Raw genomic sequence first — 15,237 nt, 5'->3', positions numbered from 1 at the left:
AGGGGCTCAATATTAACTTACACTTAAAAATGGCCCAATCCCAATGTCAGCCCTAAAGACTAAGGACTAAGGACTTACAGACTTACACAGAATTGATCTCTTTTGCATAGATGTTTTTAATTAGATTAAAAAAATAATTAAAAAAAATGTCAAGGTGTAGCAGACTACCTCAAAGTGTCTGAAAGGCCCCCGGACCTCTGAGTGTTGATGTGACATGAAAGCAGAATTACCCCAAAGACAACCGTTCAAGTTCAGAAAGGGCATTGAGATACTCCTCGTTGTTTTGATCAAACTCCAGGGCTTTCTCGTAGTACTCAATGGCCTCACTTTTCTTCCCCCTTGCCTTATGGATGAACCCCAAGATCCCGAGAGCCTCTCCGTCACTGGGGTCCCTGTTGACGCGTTTGAATGCCATCCTCTTCAGATGGTAGGCACTCTGCTTCCCAAAATGTCTGTCTTGCCCAAGTCTCATACACTCTGTGTAATGGTGCACAGCCTGTGACTCGGAGTTGTTTTTGTAATGGTGGAATTCGCCACAGTAATGGTGTATAATCTGAAGCATGTCGGTTCTCTCCTCAGCCTCTTTCAATATGGCCTTGAACATCTCCTCCACCTGGGTATTTTCAATACGCCTATCTTGCCCATAGAGGAGTGCAAGTTCAGCCTTGGCTAAAAGGAAGTTTGGCCTCAGGGTGATGGCCAGTTGCAGGTGGTACGTGCACTGTCCGATGAGCTGTCTGACCTCTTGCCCTCTGCCTCTTGCATCTCCACGGAGCAGGTCTGTCATCTTCCTCTTGTAGCACAGAGCCAGCTGATGGTGTAGAAAGGCAGACTTCTCAGTACGATCTATGGCTCTCTTGAGCAGCGCAATGGCGCGGTCCAGGTTACCACAACAGCGAAAGTTTTTACTGACATAGCGAATAACATGCGGGTTGGTGGGATCCATCTCCAGAGCCTCCTCAATCAGACTCTCAGCCTCGTCGTATTTGTCGAAGTCAAACAGCCTCAGGCCAAGCAACACCGTTATTTTAGCATTATCCGGGCTTTTCTGTCTGGCCAATCGGAGTTGCTTGACTGCCAGGGAGTCTTCTGCACTTGACCTTTTGATGTCTTCTGTGCGATAAAGAGCGATAGCGTAACCTATGTTCCATTCGCTTTCCTCAGGCTCCAGCTCCAAGGCTTTTTCAAAACACTGCTTTGCTCTCCCGTAGTACTTGTAGGCGAACCGTATGACCAGAGCTCCCCCCTCAGGCCAACAGGGAAGGAGAGTAGAGACAACCTTTTGACTTACCCCTCTTTCCTTCCAGACACGCAGGCTCTCTGGACTCAGGTGTCCGGTCTGACTGCTGTTCCCCAAGGGTAAGCCAGTGATGTCCACAGAAAGAGTAGGGTTACTTCATACACACCGGGAGGGGAAAGAACCCCTAAAGATGGAGACTCGGACCAAAAGAATGTCTTTCTCTTCCCCACTGGAAGCTGTTTTTATTTTGTTTTTGGTTCCAATAAATGTAATAGTAAAGTAAAAATCCAATAAAAGTAAAAGTTGATAATGTATACAAATAGGACTGGAATACAAAATAAAAGAACAAAGAAAACCATACTGACGAAAGGTTCTCTGTGGATAAACAAACTCTCCTACATTTCACGGCAAAATGTGGTTTACATCTTAATCAGCCTCAACCCCCACCATGTGTCTCGTTCAACACTTTACCTGTTGGTGTGGTTTTCAGCTCTAGAGGTGCATAAAAAGGTCACCTGACACACAAACATAAATGTGAATAAAGGTTACACATTTTCATACAATGAGTATATATTTGCATATAAAGGATATATGTTAGGATACAAAAATTATAGCTTTTGCTTAAGGCATATAAAGGTTGCACTACACCCCATACATGTACTTCTTTAGTACTAGCACAGCAGAGCATTTGTGGAAAGCACAGTGAAGGATAGCAGCAGCAACAGCACATGCAAGGACCCTCACATGAGGTTCAGACTCCTGTCCCTATTAAGATTTCCCTCACCATTCCCTTATGCCTCATTTGTTCTTTATTGACATAAGGTTCAGGTGTTACACTCTGAAATCTCTTCTCCCTTTCTTCCACTGTCTTTTGGCTTGATTCGTTCCACATTGTTGGATATTCTTCAATATATATATTATATTATGCTATACTTTTGCTATGCCAAACCATCCGTTCACATCAGCCAAGCAGTGGTGAGATGTCCACGTATAGTATGTACTGTAAACTGTGGTTGCAACTATTTCTGACATTTGTTGACATTGATATGACATGGAAAAAGAATTACTTCAAAGACAATTGTTGGTCAAACAGGGTACTGAGATACTCGTCATTGTTAGCATCAAACGGCTTCGCTACCTTTGCCCTTTGGACGAATTCCAGGATTCCCAAGGCTTCTCTGTCTCTGGGATATCTGGCCAGACGTTTCTCTGCTATCTTCTTCAGGGAACGGGCACTCTGCTTCCCCTCAACTGTATCATGCCCAAGTGTCAAACACTCCTTGTAGTGCTTGATAGCTAGTGTTTCGGATTTCTTCTGGTACTGCTGGAACTCCCCATAGTAATGGTGTACTATCTGCACATTGTCATGGTTCTCCTTTGCAGCTTTGAATGTCTCCTGGAACATTTCTTCGGCCCGGGCAATTTCTTTATTCTGCCCGTAGTGCAGAGCAAGATCAGTCATAGCTAAAATGAAGTTAGACTTCAGAGTTGTAGCCAGCTGCAGGTGATGGATGCACTGAGCGATAAGCTGTCTGACCTCACGTTCCTTGCCCCTGGCACCTCCTGTACGGAACAGGTCATCCTTCTTCTTCCTGTAGCACAGAGCTATCTGATGGTGAAGGAAGCTTGAGTTAGGAGTACGCTCCACAGCAGTATTGAGCAACGCAATGGAGTGGTCTACAGAGCCACTTTGGCGGAAGTATTTTGCGACATAGCGAATGACATGGGGGTTGCTAGGATCCATCTCAAGAGCCTCCTCAATCAGCCTCTTAGCCTCATTATGCTTTTTGAACATCTTCAGTCTCAGGCCTAGTAACGCCATTAGAACGGCATCTCCAGGGTTTATATCGAGGGCTCGTCTGAGTTGCTTTACCACCTGCGAGTCTTCTAATCTTGTCTTCTTGCTTTCTGTGCGGTGTAGAGCAATGCCATAGCCAGCGTTCCACTCACTCTCATCTGGCTCCTGCTCCAAGGCTTTTTTGAAACACTGCTTTGCTATATGCCTGTACTTGTGGGCGAACTTGAGGTAGGTCCAGCCCTTCTGACCATAGACTTCTGGGTGAAGCTCAGTCGGTGACGCAGTGGGGAACTTCTCTTTTATACCCACTAGCTTTTCCAAGTAGCTCTCACACTGGGAGTATGATCCTCGGTGATAGTGTAGCCAGGCAAGGTTGCCATAGGTAATGATGAGAAATCGCTCACAATCATCACCATGGTATTCCCTTCCCTTCTCCTCTGATTTGAGCAGGTTTGTGAGGGCATCATCTAGGAATCCTTGTAGGTACCTGACGTAGGCTAAAAAACAATATGATCTGATTGCCCCAGCTTTTTTCCCCAGGTCCAGCTCTATTTGGTCCTCCAGCCTGGTCTGAAGATCTGACAGGTCTGCACTTTCTTTGGCCAGATCCCAGGTGAAGTGACACTCCAGTTGCTGTAGCTTGGTCTCCAAAGGTATGTCATCAGAGGGACTGAAACGAGACAAGACAACAGCTCTGTGTTATAACATGATCATAGACTTCAGCGATGTACTGAAGTTATTAGCATTTCTTTTTGGATTTATTTTTCTGGATCTTAGCTTTCAGTGCTATGTCAGAATGGATGAAAACAGATATGACATGAATAATCATTCGTTAAAATATGTCTTAAATGAAAGGCCGAGCTGGATATCCCATGTTTTACAGAGGTGCATGTGGATGAGGAGGTGGTGAGAGATGGAGATGAGAAGTGATAATTGTAGCACAATAATGCAAATAGCAACACAGAGATCGTATTTGACATTGTTATGGATTAAGAGTGATTGTTGATTGAATGATTGTGCAAAGGAGTTTCACACAGACATTGCACAAATAATATTTGATAGCTGTGAATAGATTTTTACCATTTGAGCAATACAGTTGAATAGAGTCTTTCTATGAGAGCTACTGTATTTCATTCATTGAGGGTAGTCTTCATTTTTAAAGGGAAACTATACAGGATTGGCGATTTCAATGCCGGTTTCGCTTTTCAATCGCTCAGTCTGCCTTTTCATGAGCATGATCGAGACTTCACATGAGACTTCCTGGACCATGGGTGTGTGCCCGAGGACTCCTGAGATTGCAAGCGTGGTTCTACCGCTACAGACCACAAGGGCGCATTTAACGTATGTTTTGAAAAAAGTAGTACAAAATGTTTGAAGTCAATGAAAAAGTGTTAACACATTGGGAAGAGATCAGAGCAAGTGGATCCCAGTTTCGCTAAATGCATCTTAGCTATTGAGAAAAACTATCATTTATTGTGCAAATTACAGTTCACACCATCTGTCCTGAAGTAGATAGGACAGCCTCTGGTGTGCTAAAGTTTTTCTTGATTTACAAAGATGCAGTTAGTGAAACTGAGATCCATCTGAACTCCATCTTCGCCTTCTTAGCACAGCAGAACTTCCATGAAACAGAACAGCATTAACTGCCCATGTCTGTGTAAAGCTCCTTTGCACAGTGGTTCACTCTGCAATCATTCATTATCCGTAGACCATCTCTGTTCTGTGTTACAATTTGGTAGCAGGAGAAAGTAGCCTACTATATCGGCTATGAACAAGTGTAACCTGCGTTGTGTTGAACCACCGTGGTCCAGCCCTGCACACTCCCGGACTCGAACCCACGAACAGTAGCACCTCGGATCAGGAGTCGTGCGTGCTAATAATCCAGCTAAAAGCCCAGGCTAATAGCTTTCATGCCAGCAGCACTCTTGAGGCGTTGGGGAGTGATGTTTACTAACGTTACAGGCACAGCTAACTAGCTGGCATCCGTTACACTCACCCCCCTAAACCTCACTCCCGATCCGGGTCACAGCACCAATGTAGCCTAACCTACGTTGTGTTGTGACCCCGCGGTTCAGCCCTGCACACTCGAACCCGGACTCGAACCTGCGACACAGCAGTACCACGGATCGGAAGTCGAGCGTGCTACACTACACTACTAATCCACTACATTACAAAATACATTAAAACAGACATACATGAAGGGATATGTACACAAAGAAATAATATACAAAATGTAGTTTTAAAAGTGGTGGATGGCAATGTAGAAAAAGGATAGAAATTAGATTTAGAAAAAGGAATTAGACAGAAAGTATCTCTCTTTCCCAGGGTAATATAAACAGGAAAGAGGTGAAGGGGGCTAAAAATAAGGGGAAAGGAAAGATTAGAGGGGGATATAGGGAGGGGCAGGAAGTTCAACACCCAGAAGAAGAAGAAGAAGAAGAAGACTATATTTTGGTGTGTCAAAATAAAAACATCTTTGTGTAATTATAAACACTTGAGGAATACAATTGTACACTGTTACACAAGGAACAAGGAAGAAGGAACAAGGAACTAGGAACAAGGAACAAGGAATAAGGACGTAGCCTACACAAGCTGACAAGTACAGGTGCTCACTGTAGGTCAGGTCTATCGTCTAATTGACAATTTCATTTTACATCATGCTCTGATATGCTTGTTTGTCTTTATAAAAGCTATGAAAAGTTACCTATCAAAAAATGACACATGCATGGCAAAAAAGACAGTTGAACCTTCTTCATTGTGCAATGATTGATTCAAAGCACACACTGCATTGCATAAAAAATGTGCCATTTTGGCTAGAGTGCTTCAAGACATTGGAATTTACCAAGAGCAGGTACACTTTTGCCAAATGGAAACTAAACTTTGGTCAAATCATTATTATAAGGAGCATTTTCTTTAATAACATTTTACAGACAAATGTAAACTGCTAACATCCCCATAAGGCATATTTGTATACTGATGTCAAACAAAAAGGCCACAACAAAACTCAAAAACTGAATAATATCTCAATAGTTAGACAGTGGGGCCTGCTGACAACTCAAAGCAGACTATATCCTGCTCGAAAGACTGTAATATTGGGCATGGGAAACAGTAGGCCTATGCCAGAGACGGTTGAAAAAGGATCTTTGAGTAGTCTATGCCTTGTCACCACATGGGATGGAACGTTAACAAGGCTGAAGCGCACTATTAAACTTTACAATAAATGATAAACTGCGGTACAAGCCTACAATGTAGACCACCATTCCAAATTTGTTGTAAAGGTAAGAGTTAGACATTAGATTTTAACCTGACTCACTCTATAGTGGGTTTATGTATACTCACTTCATCCTGGAAATTCAGTTTGGTATAAACTATATCTCAGTTTTGTTGGCTGCACTTTCGAAGGATAGGCGACAGATATCCTAAGCCACAAAACTGATATCCATTTAGGTTCCGGTGTTTGGTGGAATGAAATCTAAACTGTTCCGTGAGTGACTGTGTGGGTACCTGTGTTTCATGACGTACCATGCAGATCTGGTAACCCATGCAGATCAGACCACAACTAGCTCTCTGCTGTCCTGGTGGCATGGGGAAGGGTGTGGAATCCGACAATGCAATAATTCTATTGAATTAATTTATCAGTTTGTTAATGTATCAGTTTGTCGATTGCAGAAAATTGCCTGATCGTACTCTGTCCCTTTTATGTCTATGGTTGAAAAGGTTACACTTATCTAGTTAGTCTGAACTCCATCTGCAAAAGCCTATGTAAGCTACAGTAGGCTATGTGTTCAATAGATAGAATGGATGGGGACTAGTTATTAAAGCTTTAAACTAAAATGTCCCTTTTGTCCTTAATCGACCTTAATCTATGCACATTTCTAGTTTAAAAAAGAATAACTGTTGAAGGGTTTTAAGGTCAAAAGTAAGGCATTTATAATAAGAGGTGAAATGAAGGGGTTTTGTTTCGTACCTGTTGCTGACATACAATATGTAACTCATACAGTTGTGGTCATAACTTTACATACACATGTTAAAGTTGATTAAAACCAACATCGCTTAGGGCACCTGTAATTAAGAAGTTGTGTCAATGGTGCATTTAAAAAACACATCTAGGCGATTACATAAAAGTTTTTTAGCCTATAAAAACACACCCTTATGCTGGATCCCAAACCACTCGTATCGGTTGAGAACCACTGGCCAAGGCTAGTCCAAAATGTGCAAAAATGTGTCCAAATGTGGACACAATTGTTTGTCCAATGTGTCTGTTTTCATTATGTTAGAGATGCAGAGTGCATTAGAGATGCATTATAATTAGAATATTTAAGATGCAGATATCTCTTTCTTTTTAGGTATCAGTTTCAGGTGCCTAAAATATAATAGCAAATATAAGTATTTTCCAAGTTCCAGTTATCTCAACTTTTAACTGTATACATTCTCAAGAACAATATTATGCACAGTTGTCTTCTTTCTTGAAACCAAATGCATGCAACACAAAATCTTAGTTGATTTGCCCATACCACAACATGGTTCACCAGTTCCCTGTATCTAGTCTCCTCTCCTCCGGTGAAACACCAATAGACGAAAGGTGAAAGTACACCTGTGCGGCTGAGCACCTGCTTAGACATGAATCCCCTCAGCCACACAAACTGTAGTCTGTCTGTTAAGGAGTGAAATTGAAGTGAAAAACAATAAATCGAAATGACTTTCGATGCACTTGTCAGTCAATAAAGCACTTTTATTTCATCTTGCTCAGCATTTTTCTCAGTTTCAAAAGTCCTACAGAGGTCAACAGTATAGGCTATCACTCAACATAACTGTAAAGATAGACTAAATAGAAGGACAGGAAAGGTACAGAATAATCTTTCATGTAATGGCCCGTCTAAATTATTACAACAATGGGACATTTGCTTGAACGTTTGTGTTTACAGCTGAGTTGGTACAGAGGGGGGCACTGTTGCACCTTTCTGGAGTGAGAACAAACTTCTTAAAAAGACACTGACAAGAATTATTGTGCACATTTCATTATGGTTTCTATAAAAACATATTTTGCTAATATTTCTAACAAAACTATTGACAGTCTTCTGAAGTGAAGAAATGATTGCAATTCTCATCTTAATGCTACAAGCATCATTCACATCGCTACAAGCATGAGCACCTTCCCTTTCATGGAAAAAAAAAATCATAATCGTTAACCTGAAAGTTTTTTTGCATGCACACGTGACGTTTCGTGTCAGCACATGAAACTAAGCTTTAGATTTTTATTTTTCGCTCATGTCCCCTTAAGGGATCCATATTAACGTACACTTAAAATACATTGTCTGGCATCCTTCGATACAGAAATGGACTGATTCCTGAAGTTCAACTGTGGTGGTCTCATGGTGGCCTTCTCGCCATGACAACCATAAATAAGGAACTAAGGAAACCGTTTTGAAAGTGAACAAGTGTCTTTGTAGAGAAATCAACATGTAATGTTAGGAGAAGTATCATGCATGTCTATCCATTTATGTTTATCCTTTCGTCAACACGTCAGCCAACACCTTTGTTTTCAAGGTTCCAATTTCAAAAGTCTTGGGTAGATATACTGTATTTATAGTGTGTTTTTTAACAAGGCTTGAAGACCTTTGAAAAACATTTTTATATATAATTGTGTTTACACTGAACTATAATAATAAAAAAAAAACTAATTTCATTACATCCACTTTACTCTCATATCATTAGTGTGCTTGCAAAAGCACACTATTGTTCTCCGTGCGTTTCATATACTACTTATTTATCTTAAGTCAAACTTTTGTCTCCCTATCTTGTCCTAGGGATTTAGAGCTAGAGACGCCGTTCCACCTCTCACGCGTCGGTCCTGATGCGAGGATGGTGGCTTGTATACAGCTTTTTGATACGCCTTGTCGTTCTCCCGTTATTCCAGTTTTTCCGGTCGATTTTTTCCCATAGGAATGAATGGAAAAGTGATTTTTGAGCGCTGATGCCCACACATTTTTCCACCTGTAGCCCAAACCGTAAGACATAAAGTCATGAAATTTGGTACGCTGATAGAAGAGACTACCCTGATTGACACCACCAGGTTTCATGCTCTCCGCTCTCACGCCCTAGCGCCACCAACTGGTCAAAGTTGGAAAACACGTTAATGCCCGTAACGTTTGATCCGTATGGCCGATTTTGATAAAACTTATACCGTTGGAATCCTCTGACTCAGCCGATTCCAACGCACCATGTGACGTAATTTTCCGCCATGATGGATTTTCCACCATTTTGAATTTTGTCCAAAATCAAAGTAAAGCGACTTTGGCCGCATAGTTCATCCGATCGTCATGAAACTTGGCACGCGTGATCTACAGACCAAGGCGGATCAAATGCCTTGATTTCGCCTTCATACGTCCAAGCGTTCGCCTGTGACGACCAATTAAATTCAGCGAGCGAAGCCACCAAACAGGAAGTGTGCCTATCTTGGCAATGCTGTGACGTATGAAAGCCATATTTGGTGGGATGACTTGAGACCCCATCCAAAGCACCCTCAATAAATTTGGTGTTATTTGGTCTGTCGATGGCTCTATAATTAGCAAAAACGTGTGTGTTTGTGAATGTATGCTATTATTCGGAATAGCTCATCTTAAATTGCTTAGGTCATGCAGAAATGACATTTCAGAGTGATTTAAGATACAATGTTGATATTTTAAAAAAAAAATCAAATCAAGGCCATTCTTGTAAAATATATTGGTGCAATTCTCACAGCACTATGGAGTTCTGCCATGTCCTGGCATACATTCCCTAGCGTATGATAGTAGCCTCACACCTTACACTTTATCATTGGACGTCGGAGATGGCCCGCAACGGTACAATGTGGATAGTTCTAGGATGGTCCGCTACGGAGTGTCTCATCCTGAGACTTGTTAGATCTAAGCAATGCCATGGCCCCTAAGGACAAGTACGGACTTACACGCTGTTAAATGTTGTGGGTGTTCATTTGGTATATATACTAGACAATTACACGATGTTTCATACTGACGGTGTGTTTTGGATGATTTGTATTGACCTGAGCATTCTGGGTGAACTTCACTCCCAACGTCGGCGAAATACCGGAAGTAGAGCGGTCGCCCTGTCTGCAGTGTGCTTGAGGCAAGGAGGATTTTAATTAGAATGTAATCGCAGTTACACTTTCAACATAAAGTGTGTATATTTAGACTTCAAATTTCGGAATTTGAGAGGTCTAGTTATGAGGGTAGGCTAAACTAACTGCAGTTCAAATAGTTGGTTTTAACTTTACCAAGGCTGTTTTAATACTGAATTGCAACTGCTGTTATGAAGACAGTTTGGAGCCTGGCAGACGTGAAGGCAGTGAAAGGTAATTAAATGCATGCCTGGGAAGCCAATGTTGTTAACTGTAAATTTAATACGGACCGAGTGGTACGTTTTGCTGATGTCGTTTCGCAACTCATCGAGCTAGCAATTGCTGTCAAGCATCAGGCAGTGCATAGATAGATAATATTATGACACTTTTTTACAGTCAGTGAAGCACCGAGTGAAAGTCAACGTTTGCTTTATATCCAGTGACAGTGGTGCTGATGTCGTTTGAATAAGTACAGTAAACTTAGTCAGAAGATCTAAAAAATATTTGCAATTATTGCTAGCTATGGTCTATGTGCCATCAAGTTGAAGTAGGCTGGTCATGTCTAAAGCGTGATTATTTTCAATAACTACTCCTCCTGATTGATTGTCATTGACACCGTCAGCGTGATTATTTAGATATTAATTTAACATGACAACAAAGCGAGTCAAACTATAAATAGCCTACAAGTCTGTTTATTGAATGAAAGTATCGTTATGATTCCCATGCCTCAGAGCCTTAGCGCTCTGGCTAGCGCGGTAGGCAGGCGAGCGTAGTCAACGTTCCCGTGCTGTGGGCGGAAGAGAGGACACAATTCGCAGTGAACGACATAGTGAGATTGTTAGTTGATATTAGTAGGCTAATTGTTAATTGCTTAACGTTGCCTACATTTAGCTATGGGGAAGGAAAGGTGATATTGCAGCCTGGCGATATTGTAAGCTATTTGTCTATTTCATTTGCTTTTGGCAGCTAAATGGAACGTTATGGAAAATGCCAACATCGAACAACCAAACTCAGGCGAACAGCTTCTTATTGCGAGTGAAAACCATAGACATGGTGAAAACTAAATGGCATTGTATAGCATTAGTTTTTGGCATGGGAACATTTAGACTGTCTTTCAATTCATTGGCTAGATGATACAAAGATGTTTCAAGAAGTTAGTGAGGAGCAGGAGAGAGAGAGACTGATGCTGCGGTGGTCTGCGTGATTGAGGTCAGTAAAGGTCTATGAACGATGTTAAAGATGATTAAACGTTGCAAATGTCACATAAGCCGAATGGGAACCGGGGGAAAAGTTTCAAAACGTTGTGGCCGCTGAACTTGGCTTTTGCAACAGGCTTTTGGCTGAGTTCGTTTTATTTTGTATGATGGTTGTGTCAGAATCAGAAATGTCACCTTATCGCAAAGTGTGTAGCCTAATTAGATTAGCCAACAGTGTAGGCTACTATAGGCTGTGTAGACAACATGCACAGCAATATGTGTAGCCTATGTAGAGACAACATGCACAGCATTCAACTCAGTTGATTGGCATAGGCTAATAACAATGAAAAGGCGAAAAGAAAGTAATCTCCATATTTATATGCATGTTATCAAAGTTGGATAAAAACACAAAACAAATAGTGATGATCCATGTGTAGGCTATAGGCCTAATGCATCTCAAACTCAACCCAGGCATTCCCGACCCCTCCTAAGGAATTGTCTTATTCATGCCCTTTATGCCCTTATTTCATATAATTCTGGCCAACTTGTTGCTCTTACTGTGTAGGCTTAGCCTAAAACCTACATTAAATAGTCGGGATGTAAAAAACAGGCATAGGCTACCTTATGCATTTATTTTAGTAATAGTAGGCCTACCCCATTCCCAACATCATCTAGAAATGTTGGTTCTGATAAATGTTTGTAGGAACGATGAAAAAAACGATGTAGGAACGATTATTTTTTTTTTTTGCGCGAGCGAAATGGTAAACTTTTAAGAAATCATCATCCACATCATAGTATGATGCTGTGTGGGGTTATGGACTTGACAGTTTTGCATGGAATTGCCCATACAGTATATACATACAGTATACATATTTAAGCAATATAGCACGAGTGGGAGTGGGTTGTTGCTAGATATTCCCACGGGTGTTGTTCGGCCGTAGCCTCGAGGCCCGAGGCCGAGTGGCGCAGGCAACTACATCCGTGGGAATATCCAGCAACAACCCACGATCACAAGTGCTATATTGCTTTTATACAACAATTCTACCACTTGTTTTTTGCGCTAATTTCCCATTATAATGTAAATCGCTAAAACTGTCTTGTTTGTAGAACTAACTTCTCTCCGCCACAAAGTTCTATTACTTGCAGGACAAACTGCCGTTACTAGTTCTAAATGGATGGTTGCTATGGCCAAAGGCCAGTCGTTAGTTCTAAAAGCACGTTGCTATGGCCAAAAGCCAGTCGTTAGTTCTATCTCTCCCGTTGTCAAGCAATGCAGAATATAGCCTAATAAACGTTAGCTCGCATTGCGTCTGGTTAGGACATGCTTTTAGCTTTGAAACATCACTATTTTACTTAGCCTACATGCCATCCAACTAGCTAATATCCACCTCCGTCATATTCTATGTTCTGAGTATCTGTATTTCAGCTTGGATGCAATGTGACAGTTCGTTTTACACTTGACAATTTGACATTGTATCGCGGAGTGATTTATTATTAGCTGTGAAAAGTCAGAGTGGATTATCGTGGGATATTTCAACTCATGGAACGTCTCTCGGCCAATCAGAAACAAAGAAACAGCTTCATAGAACCCAATTGTTGTATAATAAGATTTATCTCCCTCAACAATGGAATTCTCTTCTCTGATTGACTGATGGGGTGGCCATTAACTTCGTATAACCTGCTACCTCTGAAGTAGTTCCCGTATCACACTTGAATATTAATTCGCCAAACTCGTTGCTAAGTTTAAATGAACTGTCACGTTGCATCCAAGCTGAAATACAGACGTGCAGAACCATAGTAACATTGTAGCATATGACGGAGGTGGATTGTAGCTAGTTGGATGCCATGTAGGCTATAAAAGTAGCGATCTTTCAAAGTTAAAGTTAATCAGAATCCTGGGAAATGCCCCCTTGACAACGGCAGAGATAGAACTAACGACTGGCTTTTGGCCGTAGCAACTAGCCATTTAGAACTAACGACTGGCTTTTGGCCATAGCAACTATCCATTTAGAACTAGTAACGGCAGTTTTGTCCTGCAAGTAGAAAGTTGATAAGTGGCGGAAAGTAGTCCCACAGTCAAGACAGTTTTAGCGATGTTAACGGACGCAACGGTGGAATAAAACGATGTTCTAAATATACAGGTTATGAATGCAAACGGGAGATAAGCGGGATAACGGCCTTCGAGGTCGACCGGTTCGATGGAAATAATGGCACGGCGGAGGTAACTCCGTCTCCGTGCTTCGCACGTCGCCGGAGTTCTAGACCTCCACCTAGCCATTATTTCCATCGAACCGGTCACCTCGTCGGCCGTTATCCCTTACTTGACACATTGCAGTTTTTTAATGCTGGGGTTATTTATAAATCAAAGAATTGTGGGTAGATGTGGGTGAACTGTGCAACATGCAGTTTGTGGACAAGAGGCAGACGTAACAGACAGATATTTGTGTTTGAAGGGGTGGTGTGTCTGTGTGTGTGTAAGTGTGTGTGTGTGTGTGTGTGTGTTTATGTGAAAGTCTTCGTTGCTAGTCAACTCAGCGACATGCAGTTTGTGGACAAGAGGCAGATGTAACGGACTGACGTTTCTGTTTGAAAGAGTTGTTTGTGTGTGTGTGTGTGTGTGTGTGTGTGTGTGTGTGTGTGTGTGTCTTTGTTGCCGGTGTACAGTATTTCTGAATATGAATGCTGTCTGGACAGGAAATGGCATAGCTTTTATCACATGCAACCAATCCAAAATCGATTTCATATTCAGAAACGTTAACCAGTAACAGCCTGGTTGCTTTGACTTATCAAAACCAAATTTTATCCTATTACATCATTTGAACAGGTGAGTCGTCCTGTTTATTTTACCATCCATTTGAGGCTATAACACATTGCAACTTATTTAACAGTGAGTAAACTGCGGATGTTCCCGCATAACAGGATAGCTATACTCCTAACATTACTCGTATTTGTTCTAGAAACATGCCTAGTTCTAGCCTGGATGCCAGACCGAAGTTTAGCCCCGCCTCCATTCTTTTTCGGCAGGGAACTTCGGTCTGGCACTGCTCCGTTCAGCTGCTACTATTCGAGATACACTTCGGCTCGGACCAATCACATTTCACAGGGCGGGCTTTACGTGATGATTGACATATGAACAGCAGTGACGTTCACGGCTGCATGCGTCCTCGTTCAACGAGTTGGTAGTGAGACCATGTTCGCTTAGGTTGATTTTGATTGCAACAGAAACGCTATGGCTATGAATGCATAATTTGTTCATGCAGTTTGGCCTTTCGTTTATCTTAGCTATTGAAACGGAGGTTTTATCACGGATTCGCACAACTATTTCTGAACACTTAGAACAACGAGGATGTGTGGGAAAACTTCAGTTTCACTTTCACCCAGTTAAAACAGCATGTTTGGGTGATGTTGTTCCCGTTTGTTTAAAAATGTCTGTTTGCTCGTTGGGTTAACGACACACTTCCCCAGCTGTTCATTGCATACAGTTTGAAGGAATTATTTTTAAAAACGAAGGAGGATGTTTTCCATAGCCTACCCTGCTACATATTTCTGTCTTAGATTTCGCAGATACTGACAGCCAATAACTTTTTCTGTTTGGTTTGGTCTATCCAATGAGTGCAGAGCTATCCCCCCCGCACTGTATCGGTTGAATCACGCCCCATAATCGCAGCTGAATGGAGCAGTTTCAGACTCATATTCTGATAAGAATTGAGTATGACGTCGTCAGGCTAGCCTAGTTCCTTAGGCTCCCTCCTTCCTTCAGTGGTTACGTGTTTCATGCTAGCTACACGTGAACAACTCATACTTAATTCAACACAAGGTCTACAGACCTTAGAGGTGTACATTTCATTTTCATACATCAAAGCGTTCACCCGTGACAGCCAATCAA

The 15,237-nt window shown here is 41.8% G+C and overlaps 2 protein-coding genes across 2 annotated transcripts; both read right to left on the bottom strand.

The window, feature by feature from the left end:
• Positions 1-178: 178 nt before the first annotated feature.
• Positions 179-2,042, bottom strand: LOC134070589 (interferon-induced protein with tetratricopeptide repeats 5-like). Its single transcript, XM_062526980.1, has 2 exons — positions 2,025-2,042; positions 179-1,246 (listed from the first exon to the last, which is right to left on the bottom strand). The coding sequence occupies exons 1-2, from the start codon at positions 2,040-2,042 to the stop codon at positions 227-229; spliced, it is 1,038 nt and encodes a 345-aa protein (XP_062382964.1). The 3' UTR covers positions 179-226.
• Positions 2,043-2,303: 261 nt separating this feature from the next.
• On the bottom strand, positions 2,304-6,553 carry LOC134070588 (interferon-induced protein with tetratricopeptide repeats 5-like). Its single transcript, XM_062526978.1, has 2 exons — positions 6,543-6,553; positions 2,304-3,708 (listed from the first exon to the last, which is right to left on the bottom strand). Exons 1-2 carry the CDS (start codon positions 6,551-6,553, stop codon positions 2,304-2,306), a joined length of 1,416 nt encoding a protein of 471 aa, XP_062382962.1.
• Between the last annotated feature and the right edge of the window lie 8,684 nt (positions 6,554-15,237).

The sequence above is a fragment of the Sardina pilchardus genome, chromosome 22 (assembly GCF_963854185.1).
Source record: "Sardina pilchardus chromosome 22, fSarPil1.1, whole genome shotgun sequence".
NCBI lineage: Eukaryota > Metazoa > Chordata > Actinopteri > Clupeiformes > Clupeidae > Sardina > Sardina pilchardus.
Note: the sequence above shows the minus strand (reverse complement) of the source record. Positions and strands in the feature narration are given on the sequence as shown.